General features: G+C 44.5%; 1 protein-coding gene across 1 annotated transcript in view; it reads right to left on the reverse strand.

Annotated features, from left to right (window-relative positions):
* Positions 1-16,856, reverse strand: part of LOC132461778 (protein turtle homolog B-like) — an 84,967-nt gene that overhangs the window by 10,578 nt on the left and 57,533 nt on the right. The window contains 10 exon segments of the mRNA XM_060057178.1: positions 1,320-2,963; positions 5,866-5,952; positions 8,724-8,769; positions 9,621-9,785; positions 11,552-11,636; positions 13,559-13,567; positions 13,569-13,670; positions 13,672-13,787; positions 14,541-14,652; positions 14,654-14,717. Coding sequence (XP_059913161.1) covers positions 1,320-2,963; positions 5,866-5,952; positions 8,724-8,769; positions 9,621-9,785; positions 11,552-11,636; positions 13,559-13,567; positions 13,569-13,670; positions 13,672-13,787; positions 14,541-14,652; positions 14,654-14,717 — 2,430 coding nt within the window.

Raw genomic sequence — 16,856 nt, forward strand, 5'->3', positions numbered from 1 at the left:
TCTATGCATAGTTATCTGACGACTGCAGAACTTAAAATGCATTGCCACTTTGATAGGATAAATCATAAAATAATAATCAAAAATTTTAACAAACCAAAAAGGTTGACTGAGGAGGAAAAAGCCACTCTAGAAAGGAAGACCCAGCGTCTTGTATTCCCCTTTAAAGGACGAGGTGATCAAAAAACGTCCCACCTGCTAACCCCCCCCTTTCAGACATGGATCCAACCCTTACCTATTGCGGTGTGGAGGACCTCGTCACAACAACGCTGCCCAGATAGCTGAGATCAATCAAAAACACAGCAGGTAAGACTCCAGGAGCCATCAAGAACCACCACACTGCCCATAATGCATAGTGATGGAGACATTTGCATTACATGAAATGCGGACAGGCCCCCGTGAAACACTTTTGCCCAACAAGTCTCCCTTGTGGAAGTCAGACCCAGGATATCCTGAGGGTTACTAAAAGGAGGGGGAGGGGGTTGGGGGGTAGAAGAGAAGGGTTAAGGGAAAAGGGGAGGAGGGTTGAGATAAGGTAGGGGAACAGGAAAGAGGATTGGCCACAGGGCCTGAAGAGTAGGGCTCCCCTTAAAGCATCCCTCTGAATGAAAGAGGCGTCTGCAAAAGCTCAGAGCTAGACATAACACTTGTGTGTTTGTCTTGTTTTGGGCGGAGGGGGAATCAGTTTGAGATTCCTCCTGTTAGGCGAAAGCAGGGTAAAGCATGGCAGAGATGGAGAACAAAGGAGATCTCATGGTGATGTTTTTCCTTATCCCCAGGCATTTAGGGGCTTGTGTCAACCAAACCAGACAGTTCATTGAAGGGGTTTTGCCCTTAAAATACTTGCTTTAGCCCCAAAAGGTCTGTTATGTAATCTGTGAAGCGAATGCAAAGAACTTTGTTCGATCATTTCTTTGTTTTAGTCTTTTTCCTACATGAATGATATTGTTTACTTTGAGGTGATAGATTTGTAGCACTGCTTCACAGATTCAAAGGATACTTTGATACTTCTAACTAAATGTCTGAGATGAAAAGCAGCACAACTTTTTTTAAATTAAACTTAACCATTTATTGTTGCAAAAATATTACTTATTGATGGCTAGAAAAATGCTCGTCCTTCATCCTACAACATCGTTTTACGAATATTTATATTATATGTACTATACACTCATCTATATAACTAAATTGCCACATTGAAATTTGGAAACAAAGAATCTTAAAAGCCTGTCAAACTTAAGCATAAAAAACCCAACACGTCAAAGCATTATGGGATGGCACAGATGATGGCATGGTATCCCTCCCTAGAAGCCTAGTAGACCTACCCTGAAGCTGACAACTGGGGTGGAGAGGGCTCAGATGGAAGTATCCCCTCCTCAGTCCTCCTCTGAGATGGCATCTGCCCAAACATGTTGCTGCTTTCCATGGGGGGTGAAGGGGACTGGGACGGGTAGCTGGTTGCAGAGGTGGCAAAGGCCATGTGGGAACGGAAGCTTGGACTTGACCTCCTGCTAGCCTGGCCTTTGGCAGGTGAGGAGGAGGGAGAGGATCTCCTTGAGAAGCTGGCTGTGGAAGGAGGAAGGAGTGTGATCTCAGACATCTCCGGAGGTATGGGAGGTTGGACAATGCTGGGACGCGGTCGGGGACGCACTAAGATCTCCGGAGAGCCCTGATGAGAACTAAGAGGGCTCTGGGTCAGGGGAGAGAGTCGGGAGGGCTGGAGGACCACTTGATGTATTCCGGGATCCATTCTACGAACCTGCCTGGGGCTGAAACGAGGGGCGGTTTCAAACCACCGAGTGTCCAGGCTGCTGAATGTGCTGGGGACTATTCGTGCCATTTGTTCATTGTAAGGTAAAACCGGCACACCCATGCCGTGACTTGTATGCCTTAGCTGCCCTAGATGAGCCTCTTGCATCGTTATATGCCTGGCTGGGGAGCCACGAGGCCTGGCCTTACTTGGCGACTTCCCTAGGCGGCCCTTGGAAGCCTCAAGTGGCAGGACAGCGGGGTAGGTGGGCATCGGTAGAGGAGGGGGCTGGAAGGAGCTAAGGGGAAGGACATGAGGAGGAGGAGGCGGGGGTGGGTAGGGAGAGTCGTGGCGGTGGAGGTGGAAAGGGCGTGGTGGGGGGAAGATAAAGTGTGGTCCCTCTAGACTTGCGAACGTGAAGTCCACCCCCTGCCATATCTCCGGTGAACGGGACGAGGAGGCGAGTGTCAAGGGAAGGGGGAAACCGGAGACGGCGTACTGTTGGTAATCGCCGTCCCCCATGTCTTCGGGAATCATCGGGTGACCGAACGGACCTTCGGTGAGGTACGGAGGGGAGGACATGACAGAGCTGAGCGGGCTGGTCTCCGGCATGTAGAAAGGAGGAGGGGGGTCATGGTCTCTATGGCTGCCTAGGTATCCATAGAACGCTCTGTGGTGGAGGGAGCTCCGGATTTGCCCTGTGGCCTGGAGTCGACTGCTCTCCATGATAGTCATACCTTCCAAGGGCCTCTGAAAGCGAGGGCTGTAGGCAGGGGGCCTCAGATAGGACTCCTGGCTGGAGATGGGGGATATCTGGTGAGGCCTAAGTGTAGCCATGACGGGTGGTAAAGGCCTGGGGTCATCGTTTTCTTCATCCGACTGTCGGAACTCAGGGTAAAGGTCTGACTCCTCCACGAACGGGAAGCCCTCGATTCGTCGGGGCTTCACAGACATTTCGACGTCCGAGGGGTCCATTACAAAGCGTCCATCCGGTCCTCGACTGATCAGTTCAATCGGTGTTGTGGCCTCAGCTTCGTGCTTGGAAATGCCGTACTTCTTGCTTATTATTGCTCTTTTGGTCTTCTTGTATAAAGATAGTTCCTCTTTCCTCCCGGGGCTTGTGGGAATCTTCTTGAGGTGCAAGTCAAGGCCATCGTCAGATGAGTCTGAGGGAGTCTCCTTGGAATGCATGCTCTCTGGACTCACCTTCCCTGATGACCTGTGGGAGAAAAGAGCACATAGAAGAGGCATTGAATCCTATCATTGACCATTGGATTTCATTCATTGCCGAATATGAAAATGTTGAGAGAGGATTGCCAGAACTATTAACTTTTAAAAAACATGCATTGCATTGCATACTCTTAGAATGAAATTGAAAGGCTGCCCAACAATCATCAACCGCTTAATAAATTATGAAACAACAGCAAACTTCGGGGATTCCTCAAAAAGGATGCCAAGCTAGGGGCCCTGATGCATATATCTGATACAGAAATCTATCTCTGTAACTGATTGATCAGTAGGATGTCAACATACATTACTCAGTGCTGTATTGTAATGAAGCTGGGCAATTTGTTTTACTTAATGCATGTATGTTTGTATGAATATAGTAGCTTGTATGAATGTACAGAGGGTTGATGCCACATTGTTTAATATATTGTGCATTGTGTTGTATTGAAACGTGATTCACTGGGAGCCCGAAACAAATGAGAACCCAGGGACACTGAGATGTATTGCCAATTAGTGTTATCCCGTAGTGTTAACTCTATGCTATTCACAGGATATATATCTATGTTTCTGGATTCCTCCATTTGATTGTCATGCAATGAAGCACTTTCAAGGGAACAGATTTCTCAACACAGAGAATCAACTGTCAATTAGTGGTTTTATAGCTTGTATTTATTTGTTTTCTTCTATTATTTCTTCGTCATACATATTTCATAAGCCATATGTGGTATATTAAATCAGGCCACTGGCTGACTTGTCGTAGCAGAGAAATATGTTTTCAGTTGAGGGATAGGTTGAGGAAGTCATTATATCCAAGCAAAAAGTACGAAAAATGTCAGTTGGTGTGGAGTGTAGTTCATAGCAGCACAGCTGAAATTTCATTTGGAAATGCTGTTAGGGAATTTTGTGTTGGTGCTCGAGTCAAAAGTGCATTATGAAGTTTGCAAATAAAGGTTTAGTTCGAGGTACATTGGGCCCAGTAAGGTGATAGTGTGAGGTTACTTGAGTACAATCAAAGGTATTTCTATAACACTACATCATAACTTACGTGTTTCTACTACAGTACAACCAAAGGTAATTCTACTCTGTTTGGCCAGTGGCACTGTTTTCATTGTCACCCATCAAATTAACGATTTGAGAAGGCCATTTACTCAAAGGCTAATTTACTTTAGTTCTTAAAATCCAATTAGGATGTCTCACTCAGTAACACTCAGGCTTTCAAAGCCTTGGATGGATTTAGGTAGCTTTGCCTGGACAGGTAGCATACATATCAATCACTAGACGTGTGTTTGATTCCCAACCATACAAGCAATTCTCCAAGAGATACTAATGATCATGAGCAGGAGAATAATCCAAGAGACATCCAATATACCGGACAGATAGTATATCATGCCATTTCTAATCCTTTCAGTGAGACGTTTCGGTTGTGAAGGACAAAGAAACAAACACTTTACCAGAAAAGAGGACATCGGAGGAGGATTCGTCACAGTCATTTTATTTAGTTACAAAACACAACACTGAGCGTGATTTGCACTTTTAAGCTGAACCAGTAAGGCTACTGTTTTTCGTGCTGTTAAAAGGCGAGTCTGGGTTTCAAAAGTATCGGTGTATCGAATATAATTTCTGACTCTGTAAATGCACTACAGCGTAATGAAATTGCCATGGTGCAATGTTATTTACATGGAGTGTAGCCCATCACAAGAACACATCTCCTTTGCCGAACGGCAAAGGTGCTACACAATACAGAAATATTAAACAAATTCAGTTCAATAAATAGAAATACTATTTTCCACATAGTTTTTCATATAGTTTTGATATCAAACGAACATATGGTATCAATACTGTGACAACACATATCATTTGATGTCATGTAATAACATAGACATAATAAGTGCATAATGATATTTCAAGTAGTCAAAGATTATGTGCTGGCTCTACTAACAATCCCTGAAAGATCAAGACTTTAATACCACAATCTCATGTCTGTACTATTGATTATTATACATATTGCATTCTTATTGTAAATACATATATATGTATATACATTATATATAATATATCAATAATCTACATTTTCTGTTCTATTGATAATTCTTATGGTAAATACATATATGTGTGGATATATTTCTATATATTTATAGATATATATCTATATGTAGCACACATAAACTTCACATTATTTCAAAATAATCTAATTATGCTTAGCTATACAACAGATCTATCAAACGAGTAGTTCAAACAGTAACAATATCATCATTACACACAAACTCTATAAAATGTGTTATTAAAGAGATTTCCTTGTGCTTGCTACTCTATCGTTAGCAGCTGTTGGCACTTGCTATATGCACACAAATGCACTTGGAGGCGTAGTATTTCAAGCATTTGACAGGCAAGGGGAAAATAGGATAGACATAGGGAAAAATCATTGAGAGGGCAAGAGTGAGGGAAGAGCATAGCACTGGTGTGATATAACAGGCTGTTAAGAATCAAGTGGGATTAGGGAAACGTTTCTTCCACTATTTAGCGAGATGTTCACCTTAGGAATGGTGCCATGCTTGAACTACATTATTTAATCAAGCTAAAGAAGAAAATAAGATTTCCTTGAACAGTGTCGGTAATCCTCGTCATAATTCTATTTTCAAACGATTCAATTTTTGATGCACAACCAAATAAAAGCTTATTCTGAAACCTGGGTGGGGAGGATCCATCAACCATAGAAGTCTTCAGGTCTCACACAGAGCCCCCCAAGTGGTTCGCTTTGCTGACGAGAGGCATGCAACCATCAACGACAGGGATAACTAACTTGAGGATCCACATCCGGGAAAGGTGAAGGGGGGTGGGGGGAAGGTTAGTGTGAGAGAGAGGGAGGGAGATTGTGATATAGTGGGCGGACTCACTGAGGACTAGAAGATGGAGGCTTGTACCTCCGGGTGTCCAGCCCCTCCCAGTAGGGCTCAATGCCAGGAAGGGGGCTAAGAGGACTCCTGTAGGGGTAAGGGGGGAATAAGACAATAAGGGGTGAGGGAGAGAGAGAGGGAGGCGACAGAGGGAGATAGAGCAAGAGAGAGAGAAAGAGAGAGAGAAACAGGACTCTAATGAGACATCTGCGTATTTAGAACAAAGAGGAGAAAAAAAGACTTTGCAACAATGGTTATGGGAACGAAGGGAGGAAGAAAGAAGGAAAGAAGGAAAGAAAGAAAGAAAGAAAGAAAGAAAGAAAGAAAGAAAGAAAGAAAGAAAGAAAGAAAGAAAGAAAGAAAGAAAGAAAGAAAGAAAGAAAGAAAGAAAGAAAGAAAGAAAGAAAGAAAGAAAGAAAGAAAGAAAGAAAGAAAGAAAGAAAGAAAGAAAGAAAGAAAGAAAGAAAGAAAGAAAGAAAGAAAGAATGTGGGCAGAAAGAGTACAAGACAGAATGCACATAAGATAAGCAACAAACATTGCTCATGATGCATTCAGTGAGATTAGAGGAGAGAAGACTTCTCGAGATATCAATGAACAACATGTTGAAGGAAACATGTTGAAAGGAAACACACAATCCATAATATGTTTAATGTAAAATGTCCCAATACCAAACTTTCCCAGACAGATGTTACAAAGTGAATATCTCTGTGAGAAAAATTAAAGGAATGGAACAAACAAATATGTAGGAAAAATATGCATTTGATAAAAATCGACTTAAAATATATTACAACAAAAAATAATACAAATAAAACGTAAGGACAAAAAGTTATTCCGGATTGCGCTGAAAAGATAATCGTTAGTTTGGCAACCCTGTGACATATATATTACTGTGTATCATCTGCGTAACCAACAACTCAAATCTTATTTAAGCTTATCAGACTATAAGGAGAGACATTAATTAGGCCTAAAACTGAACCTTGTGGAACGCCAAATAGAATTGTTGTTGGCGTCAGGCGCTGAACAACTTATGTAAATCTTAGAAACAGTTGAATAATATAAGTCTTTAGTGTCAAATGCAATACTGAGATAAAGAATAATTAACTTGAGCATGGACCTCCAAATAAAGACTTGGCCAGCATTACTAAGAGCAGGTTTTTTTTTATAGAGGGATGGCATGTTTATAAACAGCTTGTTGAAAGATAAATGGTAAATGACTCATGGATAATAATAAGAATAAACTAGGCAAGGATTGCCAACATAGTCAAAAACATATCTATTCAGGAAGTTTCTTTCAGCTATTGCAAAGAAATGGGTCCCATGAGAGAGTGTTAAAAAATGTTACAGCCAATGTTGTGACATGATTCCCAGTTACATTATGTATCAAGGCGAGTAGCGAAATATGATACACCGCACATTGTAAACACAAACAGCTTTGCTGCAAATACAAAGGCCCACAAACTTCAGCTTCAAAGTGCATGATCAGGCCTCGTTCCTTGAAAATCAAGACACAATCCTGACCTTTCCACACACTTATTTTAGCTGGCGCGGCTAGCATATTGGCATTTCTTTCTGGTGTGGATAGCATTTTCCATCAAAGGCTTAAAAAAATGCTTAATATCAAACGATGCGTATCGTCCTATTGCACCCACTCATTGATATCATTTTCTTTTTTGGATTCAGACTTGTTGACACTGGTGCTCCCCTCGCTGTGAAGGTTGAGCGAGTTCTTGTGCTTATCGTCAAAAGAGTGGATACATGTCCACTGAATCATCATGGGGCTTTTCTACTCCAGTCGCCGTCTTCTGGGTGCTTTGACTCTGCGGCTGCTCCCACACGCCCCCCCAGATGTCGGGCCAGGTGCCGAAGGGTTCGAGGGGTCCTCTCCCAAGATGCAGAGTTTTCTTCTCTTTCCACAAGTAGTTTATCCATCCGTTCATTGGCTGTGTTGGTTGAAGTATTCTTTGCACTGCTGCATGATGTCGTTACCGCCGCTCCATTAAATCTCTTTCCATGCATGCAGTCGTTTCTCGTCTTGCAAACGGGGGCCGCATGCGGTAGGAACGCGGGTTGGGTGGGCTGCTGGTAGCCTCAAGCACTGTTGTTCTTTGCAGGGTGAAATGGAGCTTGATGACATGGAGACCTCGTGCCTACAGCTGGTGGTGAGATGTGCTTACACCTCAGGGACATCGGCATCATGCAAATTATCTTTTTGTCTTCTGACAGCGGTTCAAGCTCTCGTGTTCAGATACTTGTTTCCTTCTTGTTGAGATTCAGCTTTTGTTTTCCATTTAACTGATCCCGTTCTGAGTGAATATGTAGGCCAAACACTATGTTTCATAATAGTAGTGGTGGAATGGGTAGCAATGAGGGAATATCACCATGGCTATTCAGTAGGCTAAGTGGCAAGGTAAGTTCCTTCCATTAAAAAAAGGAAAGCTCAGTCATTGCATTTTAGTTTGTGAATTTAGCCCCTTAACGCACCAACTTTAATGCATGGACAAAAGCATGAGAAAAGTTGAGAAAACTAAAGCTTAAAGTTTAGTCTTCAGTATCATTTCCCCTATTGAATAGCATGGCACAACTCGTATACACACCATCAACATGAGAACCGTATATAAGCATGTTCTGTGGGCGATGAGCGGCCGGTTATGTGTTTGTTCATACGGTAAAGGTTGCAACACGTGTGCATGGATTCAATTTGTTACAGCTTGGCAATCCACCTTCAGCAGGCCAACATATTCTTTGTCCGTGCGTATCAAAATAACACACAGCGATAATCTCAGTAATAATAATCAGCTTCTTCCTAAGTGGCCTATTTTGAAGCGTTGTAGGAAGAAATGTGTGGTGAGTTACTTACGCTGCCTCCACGCTCTTTCTGCAGTGTGTGATTGATAAAGGTGGGTCTGAAACAAAGAGAAAGGATGATTGAAACGACACGAAGTCAACATCCTTTACTTTTACAAATGCTGTCAATGGAAGTAATGACCTCCTAAAAGGATTATAACATAATATTGTGTGCTTATATTGTTGTGAAACAAAGTGACAAAATACAAAGTGAAACATTTGAAAAACGTTGGAAAATTATGCTTCAGTTAACTATCTGTTAACTGTATATTATATCAGTTGATAATAATCACAAAATTGTCTATTTCAAACAGTCATCAGATCTATCAAAACAAGTACTAAAGTGTCCAACATTGAGAAGATCAAAACAAGACCAAAAAAGAGTCCTTCCCAGATTCCTTTAAAACCTGTGGGACTACATGTAGTGTAGTTATTTGTGGCCACCTTGGTCTTTAAAAAGTCAGGCATATACAGATAACTAACAAAAAACTAAATTTCAAAAGCAGAATAACCTTGCTATACGTCGATGTTCAACGCAGGCAGTGTTGCAAAAATCCTCCATTGAAAATCTCCCGTTGGCCTTTCCTTTCTGAATCTAAACTGCATCTAAACTGCACACATATTCAGGTCTACACACTTATATACTGATGTGTACTTATGTGTAGAAAGCCTCTGCTCTATCCCTATCGACAGCCACCATTCAGTCATCGAGCAGACACATAGAGTCAGCGCGTTCATATCTCGCTCATTAAAGAGTAGGAGGAGGTGAGCAGTCCTGCTCCAGGACGATGGCCTATAGGTCAGGGGTCCGGGCAGGCATTAGGGGGGGGGGGGGGGGGGGGGGTCGGCGGTGGTGGGGGGCCCTCGGGATCAGACCGCCGCGGCGGCGCCACTGCACCGTCCCGCTCACCTCGTTTCCTCTTGAGCTTGCGCCGGCGCTGCTTGTTGACGAAGCAGGCGGCCAGGGTGCTGAAGAGGACGGCGGCGGCCAGGAAACAGATGGTGGCGACGATGCCCGCCACCACGGGACGCGCCAGACCGCCCTCCTCCACCATCTCCGGAGGCGGGAAGAAATCTAGAGGCAAAGGGGTGGGGGGGGGGGGGGGGCGGGAGAGACGTGAGGGATGAATGCCAAGGGCTAGGCTGTGGTTGTGTTAAAAAGTCTATGACTGTGAAGGAGGTGAATGTTTGTTTGAGAAGAAACCAGAAATGGTTTGAGGATCAGCACATCTGGGTGTGTGTCAAAGTCAATAAAGCTCTTGGAGTTGTTGGTTCATTGCTTATTATAGATGTTGTTGTTGTTATTGTTATGTTTGTGAAGCTATTTGCGTGATTTTCAACCTCAATCTGAAATGAGCATTTTTCTTTGTTATTTTCCTAACACACACACAATAAGACAGGTCCGTGCCCAGTGTGGAGAGGGGATTAGCGGTTGGCTAAGTGTTTGCACAGTGAATGAAAGATTCATTTAATGAGCGTCAATGGCGTGAAGATTAACTTGAATAAACACACAACGAGAGCTTACGTGCCCACGACTTACGATTTAGGTTAAGTTTCACTTTAGTTTAGAGTGGCAGATGGCTTCCAAGGCAGGTATTCAATTAGGCTGGTGACATTTAATGGCTGGATGTAGATTTAAAGAGGCTCAACTCATTTAAATTCATAGCAAAGCCATAAATAATCAAATTACTCTATAATCAAAGCCAACACATTAATACCCTTTGTTATTAATTTGTGTACCACCATTATATCTGTGTCACAATATCCACATGACTATCCAGATTCCTGGGCTTAAGTTTTCAAATACAAAAATTATGTCATTCTGTATATTAGTGTCTGCTCCAGCATACAGTGGTGACTGCTGTTACAGTTCTCAGCTCAAACCAGCAGAGGGTAGCAGAGCCCTCCCTGTGGGAACAAAGTTCTCTGAAACGGTCTGTTCTATAAATGTTACCAACAGCTTCTGTCGCCGCCGAAGAGATTTGTACTCGGTGACCTCTGCACAGCATCCGCATCACATTTTGAGCGGTTTAAAATTCACCCTCGCGGGGGCGTTTCAGCACTGCCATCGACATCTTCACCAACAAATGTCTCTCTCTCTCTCTCTCTCTCTCTCTCTCTCTCTCTCTCTCTCTCTCTCTCTCTCTCTCTCTCTCTCTCTCTCTCTCTCTCTGTCTCCCTCGCTCTCCCTCTCTCTCATTTTATTCCTTCCTTTTTTTCTTTTTTCAAACCTCAAACAAGTTCAACGGAATCCAAGAAAGGGGGGTAGCACAACGATGATGTCATGCTTTTCAGGACGCAGAAAGGAGGATGCGTGTGCTGCAAGGTAAAATCTAATAGTGCTGAAAAGGCAACGCATAAAATTGGACCTGCTGTGTGTGCAATATATTCTACAGCACTCCTCCAAGAGTTAAGAAATGTTAAGATAACCCTGTGGGTTAGAGGGGTAAGCATACCTCATACGGTGTGTGTGTGTGTGTGTGTGTGTGTGGGTGCGTGTGTGTGTCTGTGTCTGTGTGTATGTGTGTCTGTATTTGTGCGTGCGCACAAATGTTTGTCTGAAACTCTGCGCATTCCTATCATTACTTATCCAGCATAACACTGATTTTATATATGTATATATGTATGAATCGCATGTCTTTTCAACCATTTTGGTATATAGTTTAAAATGTATGTCAAATTAATGTGCTTGTCATGAAAAGTGCTTCAAATTAAAAGTATCCTTATTCTTATTGAGGAGCCATAGCATACCCTAAACAGACACATTCAGCTCCTTTATAACCTGGGACTCCATATGAAGTGCTTGTGGAGAGCTGGAGGAAGTTGACGCCACGCCCTCACCTGTGCTGGACACGCCCACTATGTTGCTGGGCTCGCTGACCAGGTCGTCCATGACGGCCATGATGCGGAACTCATACCAGGCTTCCTTGGATTGGGAGAGAGAGAATATGTTAGATTTCTGCTGTAAGCTAAGGAAACAGCACCAGTTCGCCTGGCTTGCTGATGTAGACAGGCACGTGTATGTTTGAGGTACATTTTAATATGCCCGCCTAGGATATACATACATACACATCTGACTGGGGCAACATTGGGAACTGAAGAGTTGTGGTGGAGGCAGATTAAGTTAGTTGGGCATTTGTGTATTCAATGTATACAGTTAATAGAGGGCTGACTAGGTTTGTGCGTTATATACAAAACTAAAGGTGCAGTGTTGTGTTGCAGTGGGATTTAGTTAGGCAGAGAAGTAGGGAGAATGATGCTTGATGAGTTTGTTCACAACAACGTTGGGGCCACATTAACCCTGCAGTGGAGAACTGCAGGGAGCCATTCAAGTTTGGACGCCTGTACGTCCTGACGGGGAGGAAAGGTAGAAGGACTCGAGGGCGGAGGGGAAGATAACCAATTATATACACGTAGAAAGGGACTGACAAACAAGCAATTCCCTTTATGGTCAAAATATCAATCGTGTCACAATATCAATCCATATCCTTGAAAGTACCTAAAGTTCTTGATATTAGGATATCTATCCATATTAAAACTGCTGCAAATTCTGTCAATGTAATGACAATCCCTATTAGTAACCAATGGTTGAGCTGCATACTTTAACACTAACACATAATACAGTACAACCCACCAAACCACACACACTGACACACACACACACACACAGACAATTTAGTGGAGACTGACAAATAGAAAGTCCCTTGTGGGCCAATTACCTCCATGGTTGCAGTAAAAAAAAATATATAATAACACCAGCAGCGAGGTGCAGGGTAGGTACAGTACAGAGAGAGAGAGAGAGAGAGAGAGAGAGAGAGAGAGAGAGAGAGAGAGAGAGAGAGAGAGAGAGAGAGAGAGAGAGAGAGAGAGAGAGAGAGAGAGAGAGAGAGAGAGAGAGAGAGAGAGGAGAGAGACAGAGAGAGAGAGAGAGAGAGAGAGAGAGAGAGAGAGAGAGAGAGAGAGAGAGAGAGACAGAGAGAGACAGGAGAGAGAGAGAGAGAGAGAGAGAGAGAGAGAGAGAGACAGAGAGAGAGACAGAGAGAGAGAGAGAGAGAGAGAGAGAGAGAGAGAGAGAGAGAGAGAGAGAGAGAGAGAGAGAGAGAGAGAGAGAGAGAGAGAGGAGAGAGAGGAGAGAGAGAGAGAGAGAGAAACACACACAGATACAGAGAGAGGGTGAAAGAGATAGACAGAGAGAGGGAGAGAGAGAGTGTGTGTAGGCGTGCAGGTGGAGTTGTGGAGCATGAATAGAGATGAAAGGCTGAACTGGGGGGGGTTGTGGTCTCTGTACTGCCGGAAGCTTTTCAAAGTGAAAAGCAGTTGTGTCTTCCAGCCCCTTGGATGTGGCTGTCTGCGGTGCAGTTTGCATTAGCCTTTATGAATATGGATTGGTCACCTCACCACAATAACTACATGGGGTTTCTTTGACCACAGAACAACAAATGTATTCAGTTTCCTTGAAGGTAAGGGTTGCTTTTCATTTGAAAAATAGTTAAAAACTAAAACGCAAATAACAATTGAATGTCATGTTTTGATCATAAATACCACAGTGTATTCAACCTTCTTCCACCATACCAAAAAACTATTGCGGTTTACATAAACGTGCAAATGAACATCAACACTAGGTATGCTCAAATCAACATGACGAGCAAACCTAAAGTAACGAAAAGTTTCATGTTCACATTTCCAACCGTACACCTTTGTTGTTCATACTGGACACATCAATCATTCATGAACCCACCCTCTCCCCTCTTTCCTTTCACTTGCTCGATGAATGTGATGAAATGAAAAAGTATTCACGCATCAGAGGGTCGGCCTCCTCCTACACCTCCCCGCCCCGTCTTGTATTACCTGAATCAGGGTCGCGAGCCAGCAGCTCCGTCTCGCTGGCGGGGATGCTGTCGTCCAGCACGTCCCAGCGCTCGCCCAGCCGGAACTCCATGATGTAATGCTGGATCGGTGCGGGTGTGATTGGCCGGCGGGATCCAAGTGAGCAGGACTCCCTGCTGCGTGCGATTGGCTGTGAGGCACCGTGGTTGGGTAAGCAGCACCAATGGCTCGGGGGTACTTATAGGAAATACTGGAGAAGATTGAGGCGTGGGTTGTGTTAGAAAGTTCACATGCACGGTGATTTAGAAAGATATCGGTTCATCCATTGATTTAAATTTATGCATTTTACTTCGGTTTCTTAAGACCTTTGATGAGCCCTTCTCTAATGGATGAGATTATTTCTTTAAAGTGGCCAATCTCCAACAAGTTTAGCCACTTTCTATTGCCAATAGAGGTAACACAATGGTGATTGAACCTATGGCCCACTGATGAAAGTCCTTTAATTTGCATTGCATAAATGTTGGTGGAGACTTTCACGCAATGCATTCAAATCACAAGCGCCGCATAGAGTGTCACGTTTTCCCATCACCCAGCACTAGTCGTTCAACCAGAGAGGGTATGGCGGACGCCGATACACACTCCCTCCTCAACTCACTTGGAGTGTGCAGCGGCACACTGTTTCTGATCCCCATTGGTGCCGCCAAAGAGAATTACACGGGGGATCTTAGAGATTGCCACTTTACGTTTTCTACCCTGTTTAATCAATCCTTCTTGTAGTTTGTAGTCTCTTAGGTTTAACCCAGTGTCTAGGAGGTTTGTTTGACGGCGTGTCACATTGTTTATACTCGTATTCCAGCAGGGACCTGGTTGCATCCCGTTGCCAGATGCTTGCCAATAGACAGCCCCTCGTGGTCTAATAATATCCATCAAGGCTGCTATTTCTTTATTTATTCATTTATACATTGGTGCCGTTTTGCCCTTGTCGCCCGGGTGTCTACCCCACCTAGTGTGTTCACAGTGACGACCTCGCTGAAGGGGCCCGTCCCCAGCTTGTTCTGGGCCAGCACGCTGAACTGGTAGGCCGTCTCTGGCTCCAAGCCGGCCGCCAGCAGCCACGGCTTGGCCCCCCCGGCACCGGACCGACAGCCAGTCGTGGGGTCCCAGCCGCTCCCTCTTCAGCCTGTGGGCGGGCGGGGGGGGGGTTGAGGGGTAGGGGGAGGGGGGTGGGGGGGGGGGGGGGGGGGGGGGAGGGAGGGGGGGCGTGGAAGTGAGCGGGGCCTTTCTGAGGTCGAGTGAGAGTGGAGCTGCGTGCTGTTGCCTGTCGATGTCTGGTGCTGATATAGGATGTGCCATGGCGGTGCATAATATATAGAGTGCTACAAAGCCCCTCGCGCAGCGATACCGGCATAACAACGCTAAATATAGCTGTGGTCGTTGTGGAGCTTGCTCATGCAAGTTGGACCCCCCCCGTCGGGGTATAATTTATCCAACTATCTGAGCATTGTATTGTGACACACAAGCCGGGATACAGACAGTGATGCATTCATTCAGAGCACAACGTCATTTAAACACGCGGATGTTAGTAAGCCCATGCTGCTCAGCCATACAACCTGCTGCCCTGCCCTGTAACCATGGCCTGTAACCATGTCCTGTAACCATGGCCTGTAACCATGGCCTGTAACCATGGCCTGTAACCATGCCCTGTAACCATGTCACGTAAACATGTCCCGTAACCGTGTCCCATAACCTGTAACCATGTCCTTTAACCATGCCCTGTAACCATGTACTGTAACCATGTACTGTAACCATGTCCTGTAACCATGTCCTGTAACCTTGTCCTGTAACCATGTCCTGTAACCATGTACTGTAACCATGTCACGTAAACCTGTCCCGTAACCCTGTCCCATAACCTGTAACCATGTCCTGTACCCATCCTGTAACCATGCCCTGCCCTGTAAACAAGCCATGCCCTCTTACCAAATACAATGTTCACAGTGCCTATTTGTATAGCGCTCTAATGTGGTTTTCAGGAGGACGTGAACTGCAACAGCACTCCCTATGTGCACCTCATTGAATACATCCCTAAGAGTACCAAAGTCCCATTCAGTTGGGCAACTTGCACTACGAATAATGGAAAGTGAAATGCAAAAGAAAATTCTTACAAGACATAGAAGGCCAATTTCTCAAAATAACTGATGTAAAGGAAACTCAACTCTTTGTATGCGTGTTATCTAACAGATTCCTTCGACGTGTAAGAGTTGTTGCAGTTTGCCAATGTTGTGTTTCTGTGGATGTTTATGTTTATGTGTGCACGCGTGTTGTACGGGCATGTATTGTGTTGTGTGTGTGCCATATACAGAGGCTTGGGGATTGACCCATATAACATGGCATAATAGCACTACAGGGCCACTCAGTTATCTGATAGCTGATACTCAATAACAGCCCTCTCCATCTCCAGCAGGGGGGAAGTGTGTTGGTGTGTTGGTGTGTTGGTGCTGCACACAGGCGATTATCTCATTGAGCTGCCAACACACTGGACATTTCATAGTGCGTGTTTGTGTTTGTGTGTGTGTGTGCGTGTGTGTGTGTGTGTGTGTGTGTGTGTGTGTGTGTGTGTGTGTGTGTGTGTGTGTGTGTGTGTGTGTGTGTGTGTGTGTGTGTGTGTGTGCGTGTGTGTGCGTGTGTGTGCGTGTGTGTGTGTGTGTGTGTGTGTGTGTGTGTGTGTGTGTGTGTGTGTGTGTGTGTGCGTGCTACACTGTTGGTGACATAAGCCAAGGACACGAAGCGTTGTTAGATTGGAGCGAATGAGCGGCCATATTTCAGTGTCCACAATGCAAGATGGAGTGCTGACTGCTAGAGAGGAGGGGGATGAATGGACACTCATGCCTATTACTCTTGCAGCGGAACGCAGACAAGCTAATAGAAAGTTATTGATGTCTGAAGGTGATGCCGACGACGGGACCGCGAAGACGGGGTTTGAATGTTAAAAAAGGGTGGAATGAACGGGAATATTTAACAGGTGCGTTTTGTTTATTAGTGCTCTCTAAAACGTCCCTAAAACAGAATATGTTGAAACTTTAAATACAACCTTACGTGGAAGGCGTGAAAACGTTAGTAATAATTTTCAGAGAACGAAACCACCACCCTTGGGCGGGTGGTATATCGGTATAATAAAAATGACAGCTGACAGAATCGCGTAAAGTTTTCTCCTCCGAAGCCGTTTCTCACTTCACACAAAACGTCAACGTTCACCCAGGTTCACCTGAAATATTGAATGTCTGCATACCGCCTCTGCATCCAGCCCCTACACTATTCCCAC

Source organism: Gadus macrocephalus, chromosome 7, assembly GCF_031168955.1.
Source record: "Gadus macrocephalus chromosome 7, ASM3116895v1".
NCBI lineage: Eukaryota > Metazoa > Chordata > Actinopteri > Gadiformes > Gadidae > Gadus > Gadus macrocephalus.